Genomic DNA, 19,521 nt, shown 5'->3' with positions numbered 1-19,521 from the left:
CGGAACACTTGGGAAATAATGCCGGATCCGGCATTCCGGCAAGTGTTCTGGAATTTTGGACGGAGAAAATAGCGCAGCATACTGGGCCAATTACCGTAAAAGTGACTGAACTGAAGACATCCAGACTCTCCATTCAGAATGCATTAGGATAAAACTGATCAGTTTTTTCCCGGTATTGAGCCCCTAGGACGGAACTCAATACCGGAAAAGAATAACGCTGGTGTGAAAGTATCCATAATCTCTCGTTCTGCAATGGAGCGTAGATCAATGGGGGTTGAGGGGAGTAGGGGGGAAATATTACCCAGGAAATTGATTTGACCCCTCTACTGCACGGTATGACTTTTTTCAAATAATATCGCTAACCCTGATCCTGCTCCTCTGTCATCTGGTCCTTAATATGACAAAAGGGGGCCATGAAATAAATAAAGCATGTAAAAAATATCTTTCTTCCTGCGTCTTTATCCATTATTTAGCAGGACATCAGTCCTTGCTATATTTTATTTATATCCCGGATGAGGCTATAGTGACCTTAATCGGGATTCCAGAACAATAGAGTAAAATTTTAGAATTATCCGACAACCAAGAAAACTGGAATCCGATCTCGTTGGATCAAATTTTTCAATGGAACTTAATACGGAAATATCTGCAGTCTTCGGGGACAATACTGCATCATGGAAGCAAATTAGCAGTTTAAAGACAAATATGGATTCAGAGATGAAAGTCAAAAGAGGTCTTAATGATGCCTGTATCATCCTAAAACCTCGGGGTAATCTCTTCCTTTTGTCTCGGCTCAGCGCTAACATCTGGAACTGCATTTTTCTCTTTCGTGCAGAAAGCAAACAACGCACCGCGGCCTGGGAGTCTGCTCAGATTATCTGCATAGAAGTCTGCACGGAAGAAATCTGCATTTACGTCCTTAACGGGGGATTTATCCATCAATCATTGACTCCAGAAGATGAAGCTATTGACAGAACCCCTGATTGTAAAGCGCTGCAGAATATGTTGGCACTATATAAATAAAGAATATTGTTAGCGATGAGCAAAGTATTTAAAAATTTGATTCGGCTGCTTTGCCGCTTTTACAAAAAAATGAGCTTCGTTACGAAGTGCATTTCTTTTTAAGTAGTGGGTGCAATGACAGGGAGCGGCGATTGTGCAGCCCCCCATCATTATACCGCTTAGATGCCGCATTCATAGCTGATTGCACATCTGACAATTATATTACAGTGTAAAATAAAAATGAAATAATACAATTATACTTACCTCCATTTGATCGCGAAGATCCCATCTCGTTTGAAAATCTAGTGCGAAATCACACGCAGCCCCTGATGATGTCATCAAAAAGGCCGGCGTGGTGACTTCATACAGTATATCACCACGCATGGGATTTCAAGAGAGATCTTCAATCAAGATGGCGGTAGCCAGCTCTTCGTGCTCAAATGGATGGGGAAAGTATATATATATTTTTTAAAGCAGTCCCCTAGTATCTCCTAGTAGATCTCATACTTGCCAACAGTCTTGGATGGACTGCAATGGGGATAGGGGGGTAATGAAGATTTCACAATCAATGGAACTAGACTTAAAATGTCTCAGGGTTGTGGGTGTAACTACCAGAGTAGAAGGCATAAGGTGTAGTCAGTGATAAAATGTATATAAGGTGCCATGGAAAATTTAATGCTTCTGTTTGTATTACTTCAATCCCAAATTAGTGTTTAATCACACCGAAAGATACAGCAACGTTTCGACACACAAGTCTTTCTCAAGCTACATAAGGTTTACAAGTGAATCCTAAAACATATATAGGGGTATAAATCAATACAAATTGGTTGGGGGGTTGTACCACAGAAAAGTCAGGCCCTCCCCCTATAGACTCACCCAATCGTGAACTTCAGTGACTATAATTAATATATCAATATAACAACTGTGTATTACCATTAAAATAAAGCATACCATGTATCAGAGTAGAGATCTCTACTCTGATACATGGTATGCTTTATTTTAATGGTATTTGTATTGATTTATACCCCTATATATGTTTTGGGATTCACTTGTAAACCTTATGTAGCTTGAGAAAGACTTGTCTGTCGAAACGTTGCTGTATCTTTCGGTGTGATTAAACACTAATTTGGGATTGAAGTTCGAGAGTGCCGTGACTTTTCTAAAGCTTGTCTGAGGCCAGGACCTGACGCCACGAGCACCGCCGCCAATACTGAATTGCTTTCAAGTAAGTGGTGCTGTCCTACTCAATTTTTCTGGTTCTGTTTGTATTACACTACTTTTAGAATTTTTCTTGTGCTGTGACATCACATGTGCATTATATGTGTATGTCACATCGCTGTTTGTATAATGTGTTGCACCATCAACAAGTAGATTTTCCCTGTACTATGACATCATTGCCTTTATTATCTCCGTACTGTGAAATCACTGTGTGTTTTATGCCAATACCGTGACATCAATGTTTTTGTATTGCTGGATCCAAAAACAGCAATTCTGGCATTTTTTTTTAAGTTGTTCATCGTATGGGATAAATGACATGATAATTATGTAGTGCGGGTAATTACAGATGCAGTGATACCAAATATGTGTTTGTATAGTTTATTTTTTTTTTCAATGGAAAAATTGTATTTTGTAATTTGGACAATTTTTACATTTAATAAAACATTATTTATTTTTTAACAATTTACTAGTTCCACAAGAGGATTTTAACAGGCGATCTTTTGTTCTATAATACACTGTACTATTTATGCAATTCAATGTATTATACTCTCAGTGCTATACTGACAGGCACCAGCAGGCTGTGCCAGAGAGGCACAGTCTAACGAGGATACACTGCAGGCAGGCCTGGGGCTTTCATTAGGCCGCAGACTGCCATGTGAATACAGCTTCTGGGTTCTGGCTCCATTACTCCCCGGCAATCTCTGCAGCTGTGTTTGGCTGCAGTGGTCATGTGGTGCCTGTCAACAGGATGTTGATGCCGGAGCATCGCGGAGCTGCAGTGATAACCAGGGAGCATGGGTCGATCACTCTCTGAGGTCTTTTTAAGCCTTGGAATCCACAGCATTCCACCTTTACATCAAGCTTAAAATAATCCTATATAACTCACCATATAATATAAAGATTTCCTTGTTTTTCACTCATAACAAGGCTGACTGCTTTCATCATGCATGAGAGACGAGTCCATTCCACTTCTAATCTGTCCCTGAGGATACCGTACCCCAAGCTATTTTTGGTATCCTGGGTCTGTCAGTCCCTGACAAGCAGCGAAACTTTGTGCCTAGAGGCACGCTGATGGTGTCCTTACCGAAGGCTAATTGCTGGCCCAGATATCAGTCCAATGGTAGCCCAAAGTTACAGGTCATAAAAACATAATTGGCTACAAGGAATTTTCCATAATATCATATACGGGAACCAACATTTTAATTACGCTCTATCTCAAGGCAGCCTGGAAAATTATGTTGAACCTTAAAAAACATGAGTCCTTTTATTTATATTTTTTGATATGTAAAATTAATTGGGCCATGTTAGCGAACTGGAGATAAGTAAGACAGACATAGCTTGAATCTTATGGGCCTCAATGCAAAATCTGTAGCAGGGCCCAAAAACTCCCATATTGCTACATTGCTGTTTGGTGTACCACTGACATTGGGGGCCAGGTATGAACTTTACAAACCTTCTAGCTACACCAATAAGCAGCTCTGGGTTAAAGTGGATTTTGGGGGTCAGGAAATGTAAACCTAGGAGGAAATGGAATGGAATACAGTAAAGAGGGAACCATTGCTCACATAATAATTCTCCGACCACTCCAGCACCTCCGGTTGGTGATTTTCCTGCATGCTGTCCATCATGTGACCACTGCAGCCATTCAATGGCCTCATCGGTAATCGAGGCAAATGCTTAGCTGCAGTGGTCGCATGGTGGTGCACATCACAACTGTAAGAAAATTCACAAAATTGGTAGAGACCTCCCCTTTAGCTTAATTTTTCTAGATCCCGAAAACCCTTTGAAGGTCAGGTTTTAGTGCTATTTTTTGGGGCAACATGTTTATTGGTTGTCAACGGAAGGGTAGGAAGCTCTCTATACCCACTGGCCCACATATCTGAAGACTGGTGTTTCATACACTAGATTGTTGGAGTTCCCAGTGACCAGCCATTGATGGGTTGAACGTTCATATTTCCATATTGAGACGTAACAGGAAGTAGAGAATGGCGGGGGATCTGGGAAGTATCAGAAAAGGGGATCGATGAGTATGACCTTCTTTAAAAAAATAAAATAAAATAAATGCACTTAATGGTCAGACAACCCTATGAAATAAAGAAAGAAAGAAAGGAAGGATTAAACTACTTGTAAAATAGATCATAGCCTTGGTCACCCATCACTGCTACCCATTAAGATGAAGGCTGTTCACACAACAAAAACAAGTAAATTAAGCCTTCACATTGTGTGCTAAGGAGCTCCTCCGGTACGAATAGTCGGCTATTTTTAACTCTAAGAGCCATTAAACTATTCAATGCAACGTAAAGACGTAGTGTATGAAAATAAGCTGAAGATTTCCCTCCTCAGCACTAATGTACCATGCAGAGACAACACAATGTCATTATTGACAATGACTGTGTACTAAGCAGTTTAGCAGTTTTAGCCTCATTTCCTGCCAGAAATCGAAGACATGCGAGCTCACTGATGGATTCACTGGTTCTGATCTGGGATAAAACATTTAAAAGACCTAACGGGACAAGAGCCATCTCCATTAATCATACAGCTTCTCACCTGGCATGCATTGTAGAGAAGTTGGTGCTCAAACTTCTTAATCCCCAAGATCTGTTGAAACATTTCGTAGAGTTGTTCTTTGCTGAGAATAAGCTCAGAGGCTGCACTCGCTGTCATCCTGGCTTGCTGCTTGCGGGGATCTTCTTCTCCTCTGTAAATGGCATCGAATTTAGCTATCCAGGAACTCAGAACAGTCTCCTTGCTGAGGCCATCTATCTCGGGAAGACTTCTCACTCTTTTTTCTATGTGCTTTTTGAAGACCTCGCGAGAGTCATTGGCAGAACAGCCTCCACTTTGCACCATTCTGGCCACACGGTCACTTTTTAAGAATACCTAAGATATTCAAACAAAAAAAATAAGTCCCGGAAATAGTTTTTTGTAACTTAATGTACTCTTGTCCATGAAACAATTCAATGCATAAAAAAATTATTATAGTGAGATGAAGAAGAATACGGTGCCCTGATAGTGCCCTGATATCAGCATATGTTACCTATGGCTTTCCATCAAGTAGGATCATGTCAGCCATTTCAATCCCTTTAAGGGAGCACATACCAGCAGGATCAACCCTGGTAAACCAGGCAGACTACGTGGTAGGGTTGGCAGAAATAAAGGTCCCATAGCGCAAAGACCAACCACAGGTCATCAGGATCAGGAATCAAAGTGATTTATTGCAGCAATAAATCACTTTGATTCCTGATCCTGGTGACCTGTGGTTGGTCTTTGCGCCGTGGGACCTTTATTTCTGACAATACGCACCTTCTTGGGGATTCCAGGCATCTCCGATAGGAAGACTTTTCACCTGTGACTGCAGACTACCACCATCTGGGTTCTCAGGACCTATTTTGATGAGCGTTCAATAGAGTTGTGCCTATCTTTAGCACAACCCAACAAGGTGAGCCTTGCATTTTATTTTACACTACCCTGTATATGCAGAATTACCCTATGGGGCGCACATCTGTTTAATTACAGCACGACTCAAGCCTATCTACTGAACATGGTAGGGTTGACCCTTTTGATTAAAATGATGCAGGTCTTGAGAAAATCAATTGCAGCCTTTGTGAGAAATGCAAATGAGGGCTTCAGTGCTTGAAAGGGCATGGCCTAGACCAGTGATGGCTAACCTCCGGCACTCCAGATGCGGTGAAACTGCAACTCCCAGCATGCTCCATTCACTTTTATAGGGTTCTGAGAACAGCCAAGCAAGTGTGCAACTTGGGAGTTGTAGTTTTACCACAGCTGGAGTAACGGAGATTAGCCATCACAGGCCTAGACTGTCACTGCACTGCTGGCAAAGCCCCTAGCTGAAGAAAAATAGAAGGCTTTTTTCTCGGGAAAAAACTTGTGTAAGAAAACAGTCCAGTGGCACTGCATTAACTTCCTCTGCCCTATGAACAGGCTGTGTCACATGTGCATGTCGGGTGCTAACTTTAGCCACCCGGCGGTGCTCTGCCCTCAGCAGACTTGTAACTGATCAAACGATAAGAATATATAGGCGGCACTCACCATTCGGTGCAATACATCAAAGCTGGATACATAAAAGCTGAATACATAAATGGCTCAGGACGGACAAACATACGGTGCAGTGTTAGGATATATGGCAACGGCCGTTTCGCGCCTCCGCGCTTCTTCAGGCCAGTAATTATGACGGCGCCTCTGCGGCAATATTTAAATGTCGGCTCCAATACGCAATGGGTCCTCTGGGTTTAAATTAAAAAATCGATTTGGAAGTGTTTCTGTAGTATTTAGTATGCCTCAATGTAGGATATTGTTTTAAAAAATATGTGTTTTATAACACTTCATGTAATGCCGGCCTTGGTGTGACGTGACATGCAGGCGCCGTTCTTCGGCGCTGTTAGTGAAGCCACGCACATCACGCAGGTGACGCATTGGAGCCGACATTTAAATATTGGTGCAGAGGCGCCGTCATGATTACTGGCCTGAACAAGCGCGAAGGCGCGAAACGGCCATTGCCATATATCCTAACACTGCACCGTATGTTTGTCCGCCCTGAGCCATTTATGTATTCAGCTTTTATGTATCCAGTTTTTTCTCGGGAATGCCACAACCGATTGTGTGAGGATATGGAGCAAGGAACTCTGGGAACGCGGGATCACCCATATTGCCATGCATGCAGCCAATCAGCAGCCAGCCCTGTGATGTCACAGCCCTATAAATAGCCTCAGCCATCTTTGATTTAGCCATTTTCCAGTGTACTTAGTGCAGGGAGAGACATCAGCAGGCGCTAGGGACAGTGCTAGGAAAGACTTTAAAACTTTTATTTTGCAGTATAGAAGTTCAGGGAAAGAATAGGGAGGAATCATTCCACAGCATTTATGTAGAACAGGGTTCAGTAGGGGTGTTTACAGCCTGGGTAATAGGAGCAATCCTATTACACCTTGCTGCACTGACTGGGGATCCAAAATGCCATTATACAGCTCTGTAATTCAAGCAAACTGTTCTTGCTATTGGGGTGCAAGTGCTGTTTGATACAGGCATTGACAGGGTTTATTACAAGGAAATATTTCTACGTCTTATTTGACCTTGTGTGGCGCAGTTATATGTTCTAAAGCATTTTTTGGCTTGTATTAGTGGGGAAAAAATGGCTTATTAGCCGTTGTGTGGTGAAATGAGAAAATTACAGCCCTTTTTGGAGTGTATTAGTGGCAAAAAAATATATATTTGCCGTTCAGCGGTGCAGTTATATGTTCTAAAGCCGTTTTTGGCCTGTATTAGTGGCAAAAAATATATATATATTATTTGCCATTCATCGGTGCAGTTATATGTTCTACAGCCCTTTTTGGCCTGTATTAGTGGCAAAAAAAATATATATTATTTTGCATGCAACGGTGCAGTAATATGTTCTAAAGCCCTTTTTAGCGTGTATTATTGGCAAAAAAATATATATTATTTGCCATTCAGCAGTGCAGTTATATGTTCTAAAGCCCTTTTTGGCCTGTATTAGTGGCAAAAAAAATATATATTATTTTGCATGCAACGGTGCAGTAATATGTTCTAAAGCCCTTTTTAGCGTGTATTATTGGCAAAAAAATATATATTATTTGCCGTTCAGCAGTGCAGTTATATGTTCTAAAGCCCTTTTTGGCCTGTATTAGTGGCAAAAACTATATATTATTTGCTGTTCAGCGGTGCAGTTATATGTTCTAAAATTCTTTTTGGGTGTGTATTAGTAGCACAAAAAAAAGTATTTGCCGTTGTGTGGTGAAGTGAGAAATTACAGCCCTTTTTGGTGTGTATTAGTGGCAAAAAAATATATATTATTTGCCGTTCAGCGGTGCAGTTATATGTTCTAAAGCCCTTCTTGGTGTGTATTAGTGGCACAAAAAAAGTATTTGCTGTTGTGTGGTGAAGTGAGAAAATTACAGCCCTTTTTGGCGTGTATTACTGCTAAAAAAAATATATTTGCTGCTCAGCGGTGCAGTTATATGTTCTAAAGCCATTTTTGGCATGTATTAGTGGCACAAAAAAATATATTTGCCGTTCAGCAGTGCAGTAAAATGTACTAAATCCCTTTTTGGCGTGTATTAGTGGAAAAAAATACAATTATTTGCCGTTCAGCGGTGCAGTTATATGTTCTAAAGCCCTTTATGCCTTGTATTAGTGGCACAAAAAAAGTATTTTCCATTGTATGGTGAAGTGAGAAAATTACAGCCCTTTTTGGCGTGTATTAGTGGCAAAAAAATATATTTGCCGTTCAGCGGTGCAGTTATATGTTCTAAAGCCCTTTTTGGTGTGTATTAGTGGCACAAAAAAAAGTATTTGCCATTGTGTGGTGAAATGAGAAAATTACAGCCCTTTTTGGTGTGTATTAGAGGCAAAAAAAATATATATTATTTGCCGTTCAGCGGTGCAGTTATATGTTCTAAAGCCCTTTTTGGCGTTTATTAGTGGCACAAAAAAAGTATTCGCCGTTGTGTGGTGAAATGAGAAAATTACAGCCCTTTTTTACGTATATTAGTGGCAAAAAAATATATTTGCCGTTTAGCGGTGCAGTTATATGTTCTAAAGCCCTTTTTGGTGTGTATTAGTGGCAAAAAAATATATTATTTGCCGTTCAGCTGTGCAGTTATATGTTCTAAAGCCCTTTTTGGCATGTATTAGTGACACAAAAAAAAGTATTTGCTGTTGTGTGGTGAAGTGAGAAAATTACAGCCCTTTTTTGCGTATATTAGTGGCAAAAAAATATATTTGCTGTTCAGCGGTGCAGTTATATGTTCTAAAGCCCTTTTTGGTGTGTATTAGTGGCAAAAATATATATATTTGCCGTTCAGCGGTGCAGTTATATGTTCCAAAGCCTTTTTTGGCATGTATTAGTGGCACAAAAAAAAGTATTTGCTGTTGTGTGGTGAAGTGAGAAAATTACAACTCTTTTTGGCGTGTATTAGTGGCAAAAAAATATACTTGCCGTTCAGCGGTGCAGTTGTATGTTCTAAAGCCTTTTTTGGCGTGTATTAGTGACAAAAAATATATATTTTCCGTTCAGCGGTGCAGTTATATGTTCTAAAGCCCTTTTTGGCATGTATTAGTGGGGGAAAAAAAGGGCTTATTAGCCATTGTGTGGTTAAGTGAGAAAATTACTGACTTTTTTGGGGTGTTTTAATTTCCTTTTTATTTATTTATTTGCTCTAACAGTATGTCAGACAGAGAAGTGCCAGTGCACAGGGGAGTGGCAGAGGTCTAAATGTTTATGGCGCAGGCACAGGTCACAGCAAAGTAAGGGTGCGTGGCAGCAGGCGTTGCAGCGAGAGGCCTGAGCTCCTGGTGTCATCTAGCGCTCATGTCTTGACCATCAACCCAGCGGTTCTTAAATGGTTGACTTGGTTATCCACTTCGTCCCAAGTGACATCAGACACCCCCAGCCAAGAGTCGGTGGGTTCGTCAGACACAACCCTTAGTTGGCATGGTCCGGGAGCAAGCCCTGTGCCCTCACCTGTCCTCAACCTGCCTCTGTCCTTTTCTGTTCCCTCAGACAGAGAAGTGTTATATGCTGTGGGCTCAGCTTCACTATACAGCGAGGACGAGCTACTAGAGGAGTGTCAGCAGCTACTTCGATCACCGAAGCGATTGCCAAGAGACAACAGTATGTGTGCACTCATCCAACGGCGCAGAAGCTGAATGTGCTCCTGGCCAAGTTGCTGGTGCTGCAGTCTCTCCCTTTCTAAGTGGTGGACCTAAGTGGTCATTTCTTTGCCAAAAAGGCAGTACCAGCCCTGCACACGTATGTAGAACAGAAGGTGGGCCAGTCCTTGAGCCTGTCGGTGTCTGCCGAAGTGAACGGCAGCGCCCACGTGTGGAGTTGTAACTACGGTCAGGGACAATACATGTCCTTTACGGCCCACTGGGTGAATGTGGTTCCTGCACAGCCACACCACCAACTTGGCCAGGTGACGCCGCTTCCACCTCCACGTTCTCACACCGTTGGTCCTGCGACAATGTCTGCCTCTGCCTCCTCATCCTCCACCGTGTCCTCAGCCTCCACTGCAGGGACAATTCACAGTGCCCCTCAAGCATACTACATGTGCAGGGCACGGCGGTGTCACACTGTTCTGCACCTCGTTTGCCTGGGCGAACGGAGTCACACAGGGGAGGAACTGCTCCATGTCCTTCATCAAGAAATCGAATCCTCGCTTTCTTCGCGACAACTCAAAATCGGAACCATGGTGACCGACAACGGGAAAAACCTGGTGTCGGCACTGCATCAAGAAGTGCTGAGCCATGCGCCCTGCATGGCACACGTGTTTAATCTGTTTGTCAAGTGGTTCCTGAAGTTTTCCACCCATCTGCAAGACATCCTAAAAATGGCCAGGAAATTTTGCATGCACTTCAGCCACTTGTACACCGCAAAGCACACCCTCCTTGAGCTGCAGTGGCAGAACGGTATCCCCCAACATGGGCTTATATGCGACGTTTCCACCCGTTGGAATTCCACCCTCCATATGTTGGACCGACTATACGAACAGAGAAAGGCCATAAACGATTTATTGATGATCCAAGCAGAAAGGAGTACTCCCCTATGTAACTTCGATATCAGCCAGTGGCAGCTCATGCGTAACACCTGCCGTTTGCTCAGGCCCTTTGAGGAGGCCACTTTATTTGTCAGTCGCCAGGACTATGGGATGAACAACATCATTCCACTGCTTCATGTCCTGAAACAGATGCTGGTTAATCTGGCTGGTCAGGGGTCTGGAGATGTGGCGTCTAGATCTCATGGCCACATGAGCCCTGTGGGGGCTGAACTGGAGGAGGACGAGGACATTAGAGCACAAGCAATGTGTAGTGAAATGGGTGTTTTTTCTACACAGGTGACAGGAGAGAAGATGCAGGAGCAGCCAGAGAAGCTACAGGGCGATGAGGAAGATGAGGCAGAGGACCCAGACACACCGTGGCAGTATGCAGTGGAGATGGAGGCAGGGAGTCCCTCCGAGTCACTTGCACAAATGGCCCAATACATGCTCGCTTGCTTGCGTAGTGACAGATGAATTGTCACCATTCGGCAGAGGGATGGCTTCTGGCTGGCTCTCCCCCTTGTTGGACCCTCACTACCCATCCAAAATGGGGGCCTTTTTTACACCCGCTGAGAGGGATGACAAACTGAACTACTATAGTGACATCCTATGTAGTCAGTTGGCCGCTGCCTATCTGCACCATCATCCATCCTCTCGCAGGTCTGATGGGGGGGCCCTCTGTGCTCGTGTTCCTCTGCCATGGCTGCTGTGGCAGGGTGGAGGGGTAGGAGCAGTTCCAGCTCCATCAGCAGCAACTTGAGTCTAGAGTCGCTGATGAGCAGCTTTTTTCACCCGCCTAGTGAATAAACTACTCAGCAGCAACAGCTAGACCTGGAGCAGGACCTGAACCAGCAGGTGGTTGCATACTTGGACAGCACCCTGCCACCCCCTATTGAAAATAGGTGGCAGGGTAGCCAAACTGGATTTGTGGCAGCAACTGGCAGAGTTTGCCCTGGAAAAGCTGTCCTGTCCGGCCAGTAGTGTGGCATCAGAGCGGGTGTTTAGTGCAGCGGAAGCCATAGTTACCCCAAGAGGAACTCGCCTGTCCACCCAATATGTGGAGAAAATGACCTTTGTCAAGATGAATCAGGCGTGGATTATCCAGGATTTCCACCCACCTTAAGCATCAGACTAGATCATCCATGGTGCCACACCAACACTTTGACAAAAGAGACCGGTTTCTTCTGGTACCTGCCTCAGCTACTATTTTGATGCTGCCACCTGCCTGATGCCACACATCTGATGCAAGTGCTCCTTCTTTCACCCACCATCTTCAGCTGGTAGTGGTATTGCCACCCACCTCTCCACTCTGTCACCTTGCGACTCTGTGGTCTCCTGATGCTGCTGCCACCTCCACACTATGTCACCTTGCCCCTCTGTGGTCTCCTGATGCTGCTGATGCCACCTGCACACTCTGTTATTATGCCACTCTGTGGCTTCCTGATGCTGCTGCTGCTGCCACCTCCACACTGTCATTGTGCCACTCTGTGGCCTCTTCCTGATGCTGATGCTCCCGCTACCTCCATACTCTGTCATTGTGCCACTCTGTGGCCTCCTGATGCTGCTGCCACCTCCACACTGTCATTGTTCCACTCTGTGGCTTCCTCATGATGCTGCTGCCACTTCTAGACTCTGTCAAAGGGCCACTCTGTGGATGTCTCATGCTGTTCTTACCCTCCCCACTTCATGACTGGGCCACTATTTTGCCTTTTGGCCTGGCTGACATCATTATTTATTTGACCCTTCTTATGATCTGTTAGAAGGAAGGAAAAATGAGACGCACAACGGGCACTGTCTATGTAACAGCTGTAAGGCCTGCATGACATGGTCCCTATCTTGCATCAGAATTGGCTTATGATTTGGTAGCCAAAAGCAGGAGTGGGTACAAAACACAGAATACATGCATATATTCCATTCAAGTATCATCTCTGTTTTGGATCCACTCCAGTTTTTTTGGGCTTTAGCAATACTGATGGATTACTGACCAAATGCTGACCGACAGGATTTGTTTTTTGGGGGTTATTGTTCTGACGGATCATAGGAAGGGCAAAATAATCAGTGACCTCAACACAAACTTACTGCTGACACCCTCTCTACTCTGTCGGGGGCTTTTATAAGCCTTTAATAGAACAGGTTCTGTAGACATCTATGTGGAATCAGCTGCCGACAGTGTAAAAGGAGTGCGCTTCTTCTTGATGCTAACATTGACCTGTAATGGAAGCGCCCATCTCCAGTCCTGCTGCCTCCAGACAAAAAGGGCCCCCCTCCGGCGCTGGGCCCTGCTGATGGCGCCCCCCTCTTCTGTCCTGAGGGATGCGCCCTGTGCAGTCGCACCCCTCGCCCGCCTGTAGAAACGGCCCTGTGCATGTCATACTGACTCACAGTATTGTTTCACTACCACAGCAGACTCCCTATGCAAGGTACTGCAAAGCACAGTGTTTAATGAGATTTGCTGCGAATAAATTCAGATCAAACCAAATTTTTTCAAAAATTCTGTGAACCGGCTGAATCGAATTTGTGAGAAATTCGCTCATCTCTAGTTCCTATGACATATCAAAAGTTGACTGAAAGCACAGAGCACACTTTAGTAAGGGCATCCTTCTAAACAGCTCCTTTAGTTGCCAAAATGAAGCAAGTGCTCTGAGAAAATGACATGCCTCATTGACCATTAAAGCTCAAAGTTTGAATGATGAGAAAGACCCATGTGGTAGCTTTTTCCTAGCCTTCAAATTTGAAAAAAGGGATTGGAATACTCTAAGCAAAACTTCTAATTCCACATCTATTCATGCCATATACAACTACCTTTATACTCTATACAGAATCTATGCATAATGATTGTGTTAATGTGAAAGCATCTCCGAAAGCTTCTCCATTGGGGTGATAGATCCAGGTATGGTCTTTACATCTGGTCTCAAAAACCTCAAATTACAGCTCAAACATGTGGCACATTGCCAATCAAATGCTGTTTGGGTTCTACAACCAATTTGGGCTTTTGGTATACAACATGAAGGCTATCCTTCTTAACCTCTATACTGTAGATAGATAACAATTAATGTTCCTTGTTACTATCCCCCATTTTAAAAAGTTTCCTCTGGATGTTCTTACTCCTAAAACTGCTTATTAAAAAGTACTGTATAGTATAATATAACAGCGACACAATTCTACTATGAGAATAAAGTAAAACTCTTGATGCTCTAAGCCAAAACTCCTCAATGTAAGGGCTCATTCAGACGGCCGTATGTTTTGTTCCGCACCCGTTCCGCATTTTTGCGGAATGGGTGCGGACCCATTCATTTCAATGGGGCAGCAAAACATGGGGGCATTTTTATTTAAACACTGCCATGTAATACTGCATTTCCCCTGTAGTGGCCGCTGGTCTGCCAGGAGTCTGCCACGATCCGTTGATCGCCATGACAGCTCTTACACTGTACAAAAATATAAATGCAACACTTTCGGTTTTGCTCCCATTTTGCATGAGCTGAACTCAAAGATCTGAAACATTTTCTACATACACAAAAGACACATTACTCTCAAATATTGTTCACAAATCTGTCTAAATATGTGTTAGTGAGCACTTCTCCTTTGCCGAGATAATCCATCCCACCTCACAGGTGTGGCATATATTAGGTGCTGATTAGACAGCATGAATATTGCACAGGTGTGTCTTAGACTGCCCACAATAAAAGGCCACTCTGAAATGTGCAGTTTGATCACACAGCACAAATGTTTCAGATCTTTGAATTCAGCTCATGCATAATGGGAGCAAAACCGAAAGTGTTGCGTTTATATTTTTGTTCAGTGTATATAATTTATTTTTATTTTTTTGTGAGGACACAACTCCTTTAACTTTGCTTACAGTAAAATGTAATAGAAATTTCAAAAAAGACAGATAAAACAAAGATATTCAGACGCTTTCTTTTTGTACTATGTGGTAATGCCAATACAGGTGAGTGCATTTCACAGATGGCTTCCTCACTGTTTTTACTGGAATGGCGCCTCCGAAGATCCACGGGTTTCTGTGTATCTCGCTAAGTATTCACAGCACAGTCTGATGAGTATAAAAGGATGCTCTAGTGAGGTGGAACAGCAGGAGCAAGAAAACATAAAACATCTAAGAACAGTTTCCTAGCAATGCTGTGACCATCAGTCTCTACTACAGAATGCAGATAACCTTTACATGTACAATACCCGCTCTATTATTTATGCTGGAGCAGATGAATCCCAATGACTTGTTAACAAGCCAAAAACGGGCAATGACACATAAATGGATGTTTTTTTTTTCAAGTACTGAATCTATGCAAACATTTTATAATTACAGAAATCAGTATTAGAAACCGTAGGTTGGGGAATTGCTCAATTAGCAGTCCTCTAATATTCAGATAGTATTGAGGTAGACAGTGCATTTAACTGCATTTCATCAATTAGTAAAACATCAGAGACAATCTGAGATAAAGCAATACGATGCATAGGGATCTTTATGACAGTAGATAATGATTTTGGACTTGACGTAACTTTAAAGGCTATGGACACCTTCGGGGGCCTTTTTTTTGTATTTTTACTAATTTTGAGCTAAATTATTATTATTTTTTCAATTGGTCTATATTAAAAATGTTCAGCTGTTTCTGAGATGCAATGGTTAAAAAAATCAGTTTGCAAGCTGTCACAGTCTTTTTTCTTTAAATCCTGTCATCTGACTGATCATGTGTAGCTCTTATCTCTGATCTCCTCACCTCATAACCACTAATTACAGCTAAATTCTTATCAAATGAACAAAAGTATGGCTCACACGAGTATTTATGTTCTCTGATCTCGTGGTCTCATAAACACTTATGTAAGCCATATTTTTGTTTGTTTGATAAGAATTGAGCCATAATTAGTGTTTATGAGGTGAGGAAATCAGACATAAGTGCTACACATGAGCCATCAGATGACAAGATTCAAAGAAAACAGATAGTGACAGTTTGCAAACAGACTGATTTTTTTACCCTTGTATCTCAGAAATGACTTTTTATTAAGAACAAGTGAAAAAAAATTATCTTTAGCCCAAAATGAGTAAAATGCAATAATTAAAAAATGCCCCAAAGGTGTCCATAGCCTTAAAAATTGCCATATACCCTAAGAAATTCATAAACTTCAGATTCTTAATTAAGAAGGGTATGTCATCATTTTTGCTGTTTTTGTGCTTTTTATGCTCTCATTGGTTACTGTTTCGCTTTGCGGAGACCACCGGTAGATATAGGGATTCTTAGTTGCAATGCATTCTGGGAAAAGGTACACAGAGAGCACCGCCTGTAAGATTCTCTAGCACGATTGGCAGTTTCCACAAGAAAAAACAGTAACCCCTAAGTTCTAAAGACACCCAGCCAGCACCTTGCTCTGAACTGACGAGGGGCATAAACCTCAAAAGCTATCTACAGATGGGTGTTCCGTCATTTTGGAGGAGACTGTGGCTTGACTTAACGAAGTTGTGTCATCACAGACTTTGATGGCATATCACTAAGATATGCCATCAAAGTCTGAAAAGTGCAGTTCCCATCTCTGATACTGTCACCTATCCCCAGAAAGGGCCCTAGAAAGTGAAGGAGAGCGCACCGCACATGCGAGGGCGTGCTCTCCATTCATTTCTATGGAAGTTCCTAAAACAGGAGAGCGAGTGTAGTCAGATACTTTTGGAAGTACCATAGAAATTAATCTAAACTGCATTGCGCACTTCTATGGGACTGCTGGAGATAGGAGTGCCAGTACTCGGCTATTTTCGACAGTCCCATAGAAATAAGTGGAGGGTGGCCGCACATGTGTACAACTGTTCTTCGCTCATTTCAGGTGGTCCCATTCTGGAAATAGGAGCAGGCCCCAGAGGTAGAACCTGCACCTGTCTCCTAGTGATGTGCCATCAATGTCTATGATGAGACAACTCCCTTAATTTCCTAATCACTTTTCAAATCCCTAAATTTGGTTAGACATTGGCTTACAGAATAGCCAGCTATAGGAGGCACTAGACAGTTTTGTTCCTTCCGGAGAATAGCTAATTGGCATACTATTTCTATGTGACTATCCATATTAAACAAGTGAAATATTCCAGTTTTCTCATGATCAACTGGTGCACAGATAACAGGAAGACATTTGCTGTTGTCTGCAGCTCACTTTTCATCTTTGCTGTATAGAGTGTGACAGGGTCAGCAGAGTCATCTCATTAGTATCAGATGATGGGGCATCAGTGTCACCTAATTATCATTTTTGGGTGGGAAAGTTCATGACAGATAGCAGCTCTATTGTGTTCTTGGAGTCTGGAAGCCTAGAACCGTAGTGAAAATAAATTGCAATAAACAAAACCGCTCAGTGCCGTACCTCGTAGTAACTCTGCACAGCATTCATGAACGCTTCATCCGCCACAATCTGAGTTTCTCCATTAAAGAAGGCCTGGAAGCGATCCTTTACTGTCTGAAGCTGCTGTTTACTGATCTGTGAAAGACATGAGATATAGAGAGTCATTATAAAGACCCGAATTTACAAGATGTTTACAGATAGGACTAATATGTGTATACTGATGTAGCATGAAAAAATTCACAATAACAATGCATTGCATTAATATACAGTCATAGAAAAACAATTTTATTGTTTTACATATCAGGACAATGAAAACACATCTAGCATTTTTTTATGCAATAAATATGAATCCATAATTACATATTTTAGATACGTCCCCGTTAATTTGTTGAAAACGTTTTTTTTTCCCCCTCAGAAACGGTGCTACCTTTCTTCATAGGTTGTGTCTAGTTTTGCAATTCAGCCAATTTCAAGTGGAAAAAGCTGAAATACAATACCAGACATTGCCGATGAACAGGAATCTCTGAAAAAATAAGGAAACCCATCTGAGACTCAGATAACAACTTCTTTGCTGCAAAGGTAGAGCAATATGGCCAAAATTCTGAGATAGTCCCCATTCCCCACGTACAGGGTTCTGCTGAAGATCTAGTTTTTGCATTACATATGCAACCAGGAGTGCAGTGATATATAATAGGTGAGTCCTTACAAAGATTAGGAGTCATAAAACTTCCTTGAATTACACTAACTGTATGAAATATCTGTAAGTGTCGTGTGCAGAATCTCCATTATATCCTTTGAGATAGTTTCAAGCTGCTTTCCACTGCCTGTTGCATATGAAAGCCCATAGGGAGAAACCTATCACAAGCAGGAGACAGGGGAGAATGGCTGAAGCTGCATCACAGGAAATTATGCAGTGTGGATTAACAAACTTAAAGAAGCACTCCCAATAAAAATCTTTATTATCTGGCCCATTAGAAAGGTACATGATGGAAACTGTAGTGAAAGTAATCTTCTTACCAGTGACTGTGTTTGTGAGTTATAGCCTCCCTTCTGATTCCTAGCTGTGTCATGTGACCAACACTCTGCCTCTACACAGTATAGGAAGTCAGTTACTTCTCTATTCATTTCTATGAGACTGACATTGAGATCCCCATAGGAATACATAAGAACCCAGCTTCCTGTCCACACATAAGATGCCTTGATATTTGGAGAGTCACATGACACAGCTGAGGATCAGAAGGGAGGTTATAATTCATAAATACAGTCACTGGTAGGAAAATGACCTTCACTACAATTTACATCATGTACTGTACCTTTCTAACAGGTGAGGGAATAAAATCTTTTGTGGGAGTACTACTTTAACCACTTCACATCCGCCTATGACTGGATGTTTATCTCTGAATGGATGTTCTGGAACGTCCATTCAGAGATGGCAGCTGCATGCTAATCGTGCAGCTGCCGAGCTGGGGGATCTGCTGTCAGTGACAGCAGGGCAACCCAGAGAGAAGGCAGGGACAGTTCCCAGGTCAACGAGCGCTGTGTATACAGATCAGGAAGCGCTATGCGGTTCCTGTCCCGGCCCGGCCCAGTGGACATGTAATAAGGCTCTGTAACTTATGTCTCTGGCAAGCCAGAGGCATCAAGTGAAATGTTGGATGCATTAGGGGGATCATATCAGAAGGGGAAGAAGGAATCAAGATGACAGACAACCCATAAATGGTACAAATCCTCTAGAAGAGATATATACAAGAGCCTCTATGTCAGGCATGCTCAACCTGCGGCTCTCCAGCTGTTGCAAAACTACATCTCCCAGCATGCCTGAACAGCCTACAGCTATCAGCCTACAGCAGGGCATGGTGGGAGTTGTAGTTTTACAACAACTGGAGGGCCGCAGGTTGAGCGTCCCCGCTCTACGTTATAAATCAGGGTTCAACAACCCTCAGCACTGCAGCTGTTGTGAAGCTACAACTCCTAGTCCCTTCTATGTGAGTTCCAAGAAGAGCTGAGCAGCTAGAGTGCCAGAGGTTGCTGTGCTGTGTGTTTAAAGGAAACATTGCTTATATGCAGCATCTTTTCCTTTGCAGCTCAGACCCAATATTGCAGGGCCGGCTCTGTTCCAAAGAAGCTGTCAGTTACTGCCTTAGACCAGGTTACAAGAAAGTGACATTAATTCATTAGGCATTAATTACCGAGGTGGAAGGCGCAGAGTAAGTGACATATCCACTTTAAACTGTTTTGTTCTTTTTTCTCCATTTAGCATTTAGATGACAAAATTCTTAAAAAATTTCCCGCATAAAGTATTCATGAGTTTTGCGAGCGCCTGCATTCAGACCGTTTTGTTTATGTAGATTATCTCTCTTTATTTACAGCACCTGGTACTTTTCTTTTATGAAACATAAGATCAGTG

General features: G+C 42.6%; 1 protein-coding gene across 7 annotated transcripts in view; it reads right to left on the bottom strand.

Annotated features, from left to right (window-relative positions):
* The window catches only part of CADPS (calcium dependent secretion activator), a 434,676-nt gene that overhangs the window by 310,588 nt on the left and 104,567 nt on the right, over nt 1–19,521 (bottom strand). For all 7 annotated transcript variants that reach the window (XM_040407750.1, XM_040407754.1, XM_040407751.1 and 4 more), the window contains exons 2-3: nt 17,136–17,249; nt 4,765–5,097 (exon numbers count right to left, since the gene is read on the bottom strand). In XM_040407750.1, the coding sequence (XP_040263684.1) occupies nt 4,765–5,097; nt 17,136–17,249 (447 nt within the window). The remainder of the gene's footprint in view (nt 1–4,764; nt 5,098–17,135; nt 17,250–19,521) is intronic.

This window comes from Bufo bufo, chromosome 9, assembly GCF_905171765.1.
Source record: "Bufo bufo chromosome 9, aBufBuf1.1, whole genome shotgun sequence".
In the NCBI taxonomy this organism is placed as follows: Eukaryota; Metazoa; Chordata; class Amphibia; order Anura; family Bufonidae; genus Bufo; species Bufo bufo.
Note: the sequence above shows the minus strand (reverse complement) of the source record. Positions and strands in the feature narration are given on the sequence as shown.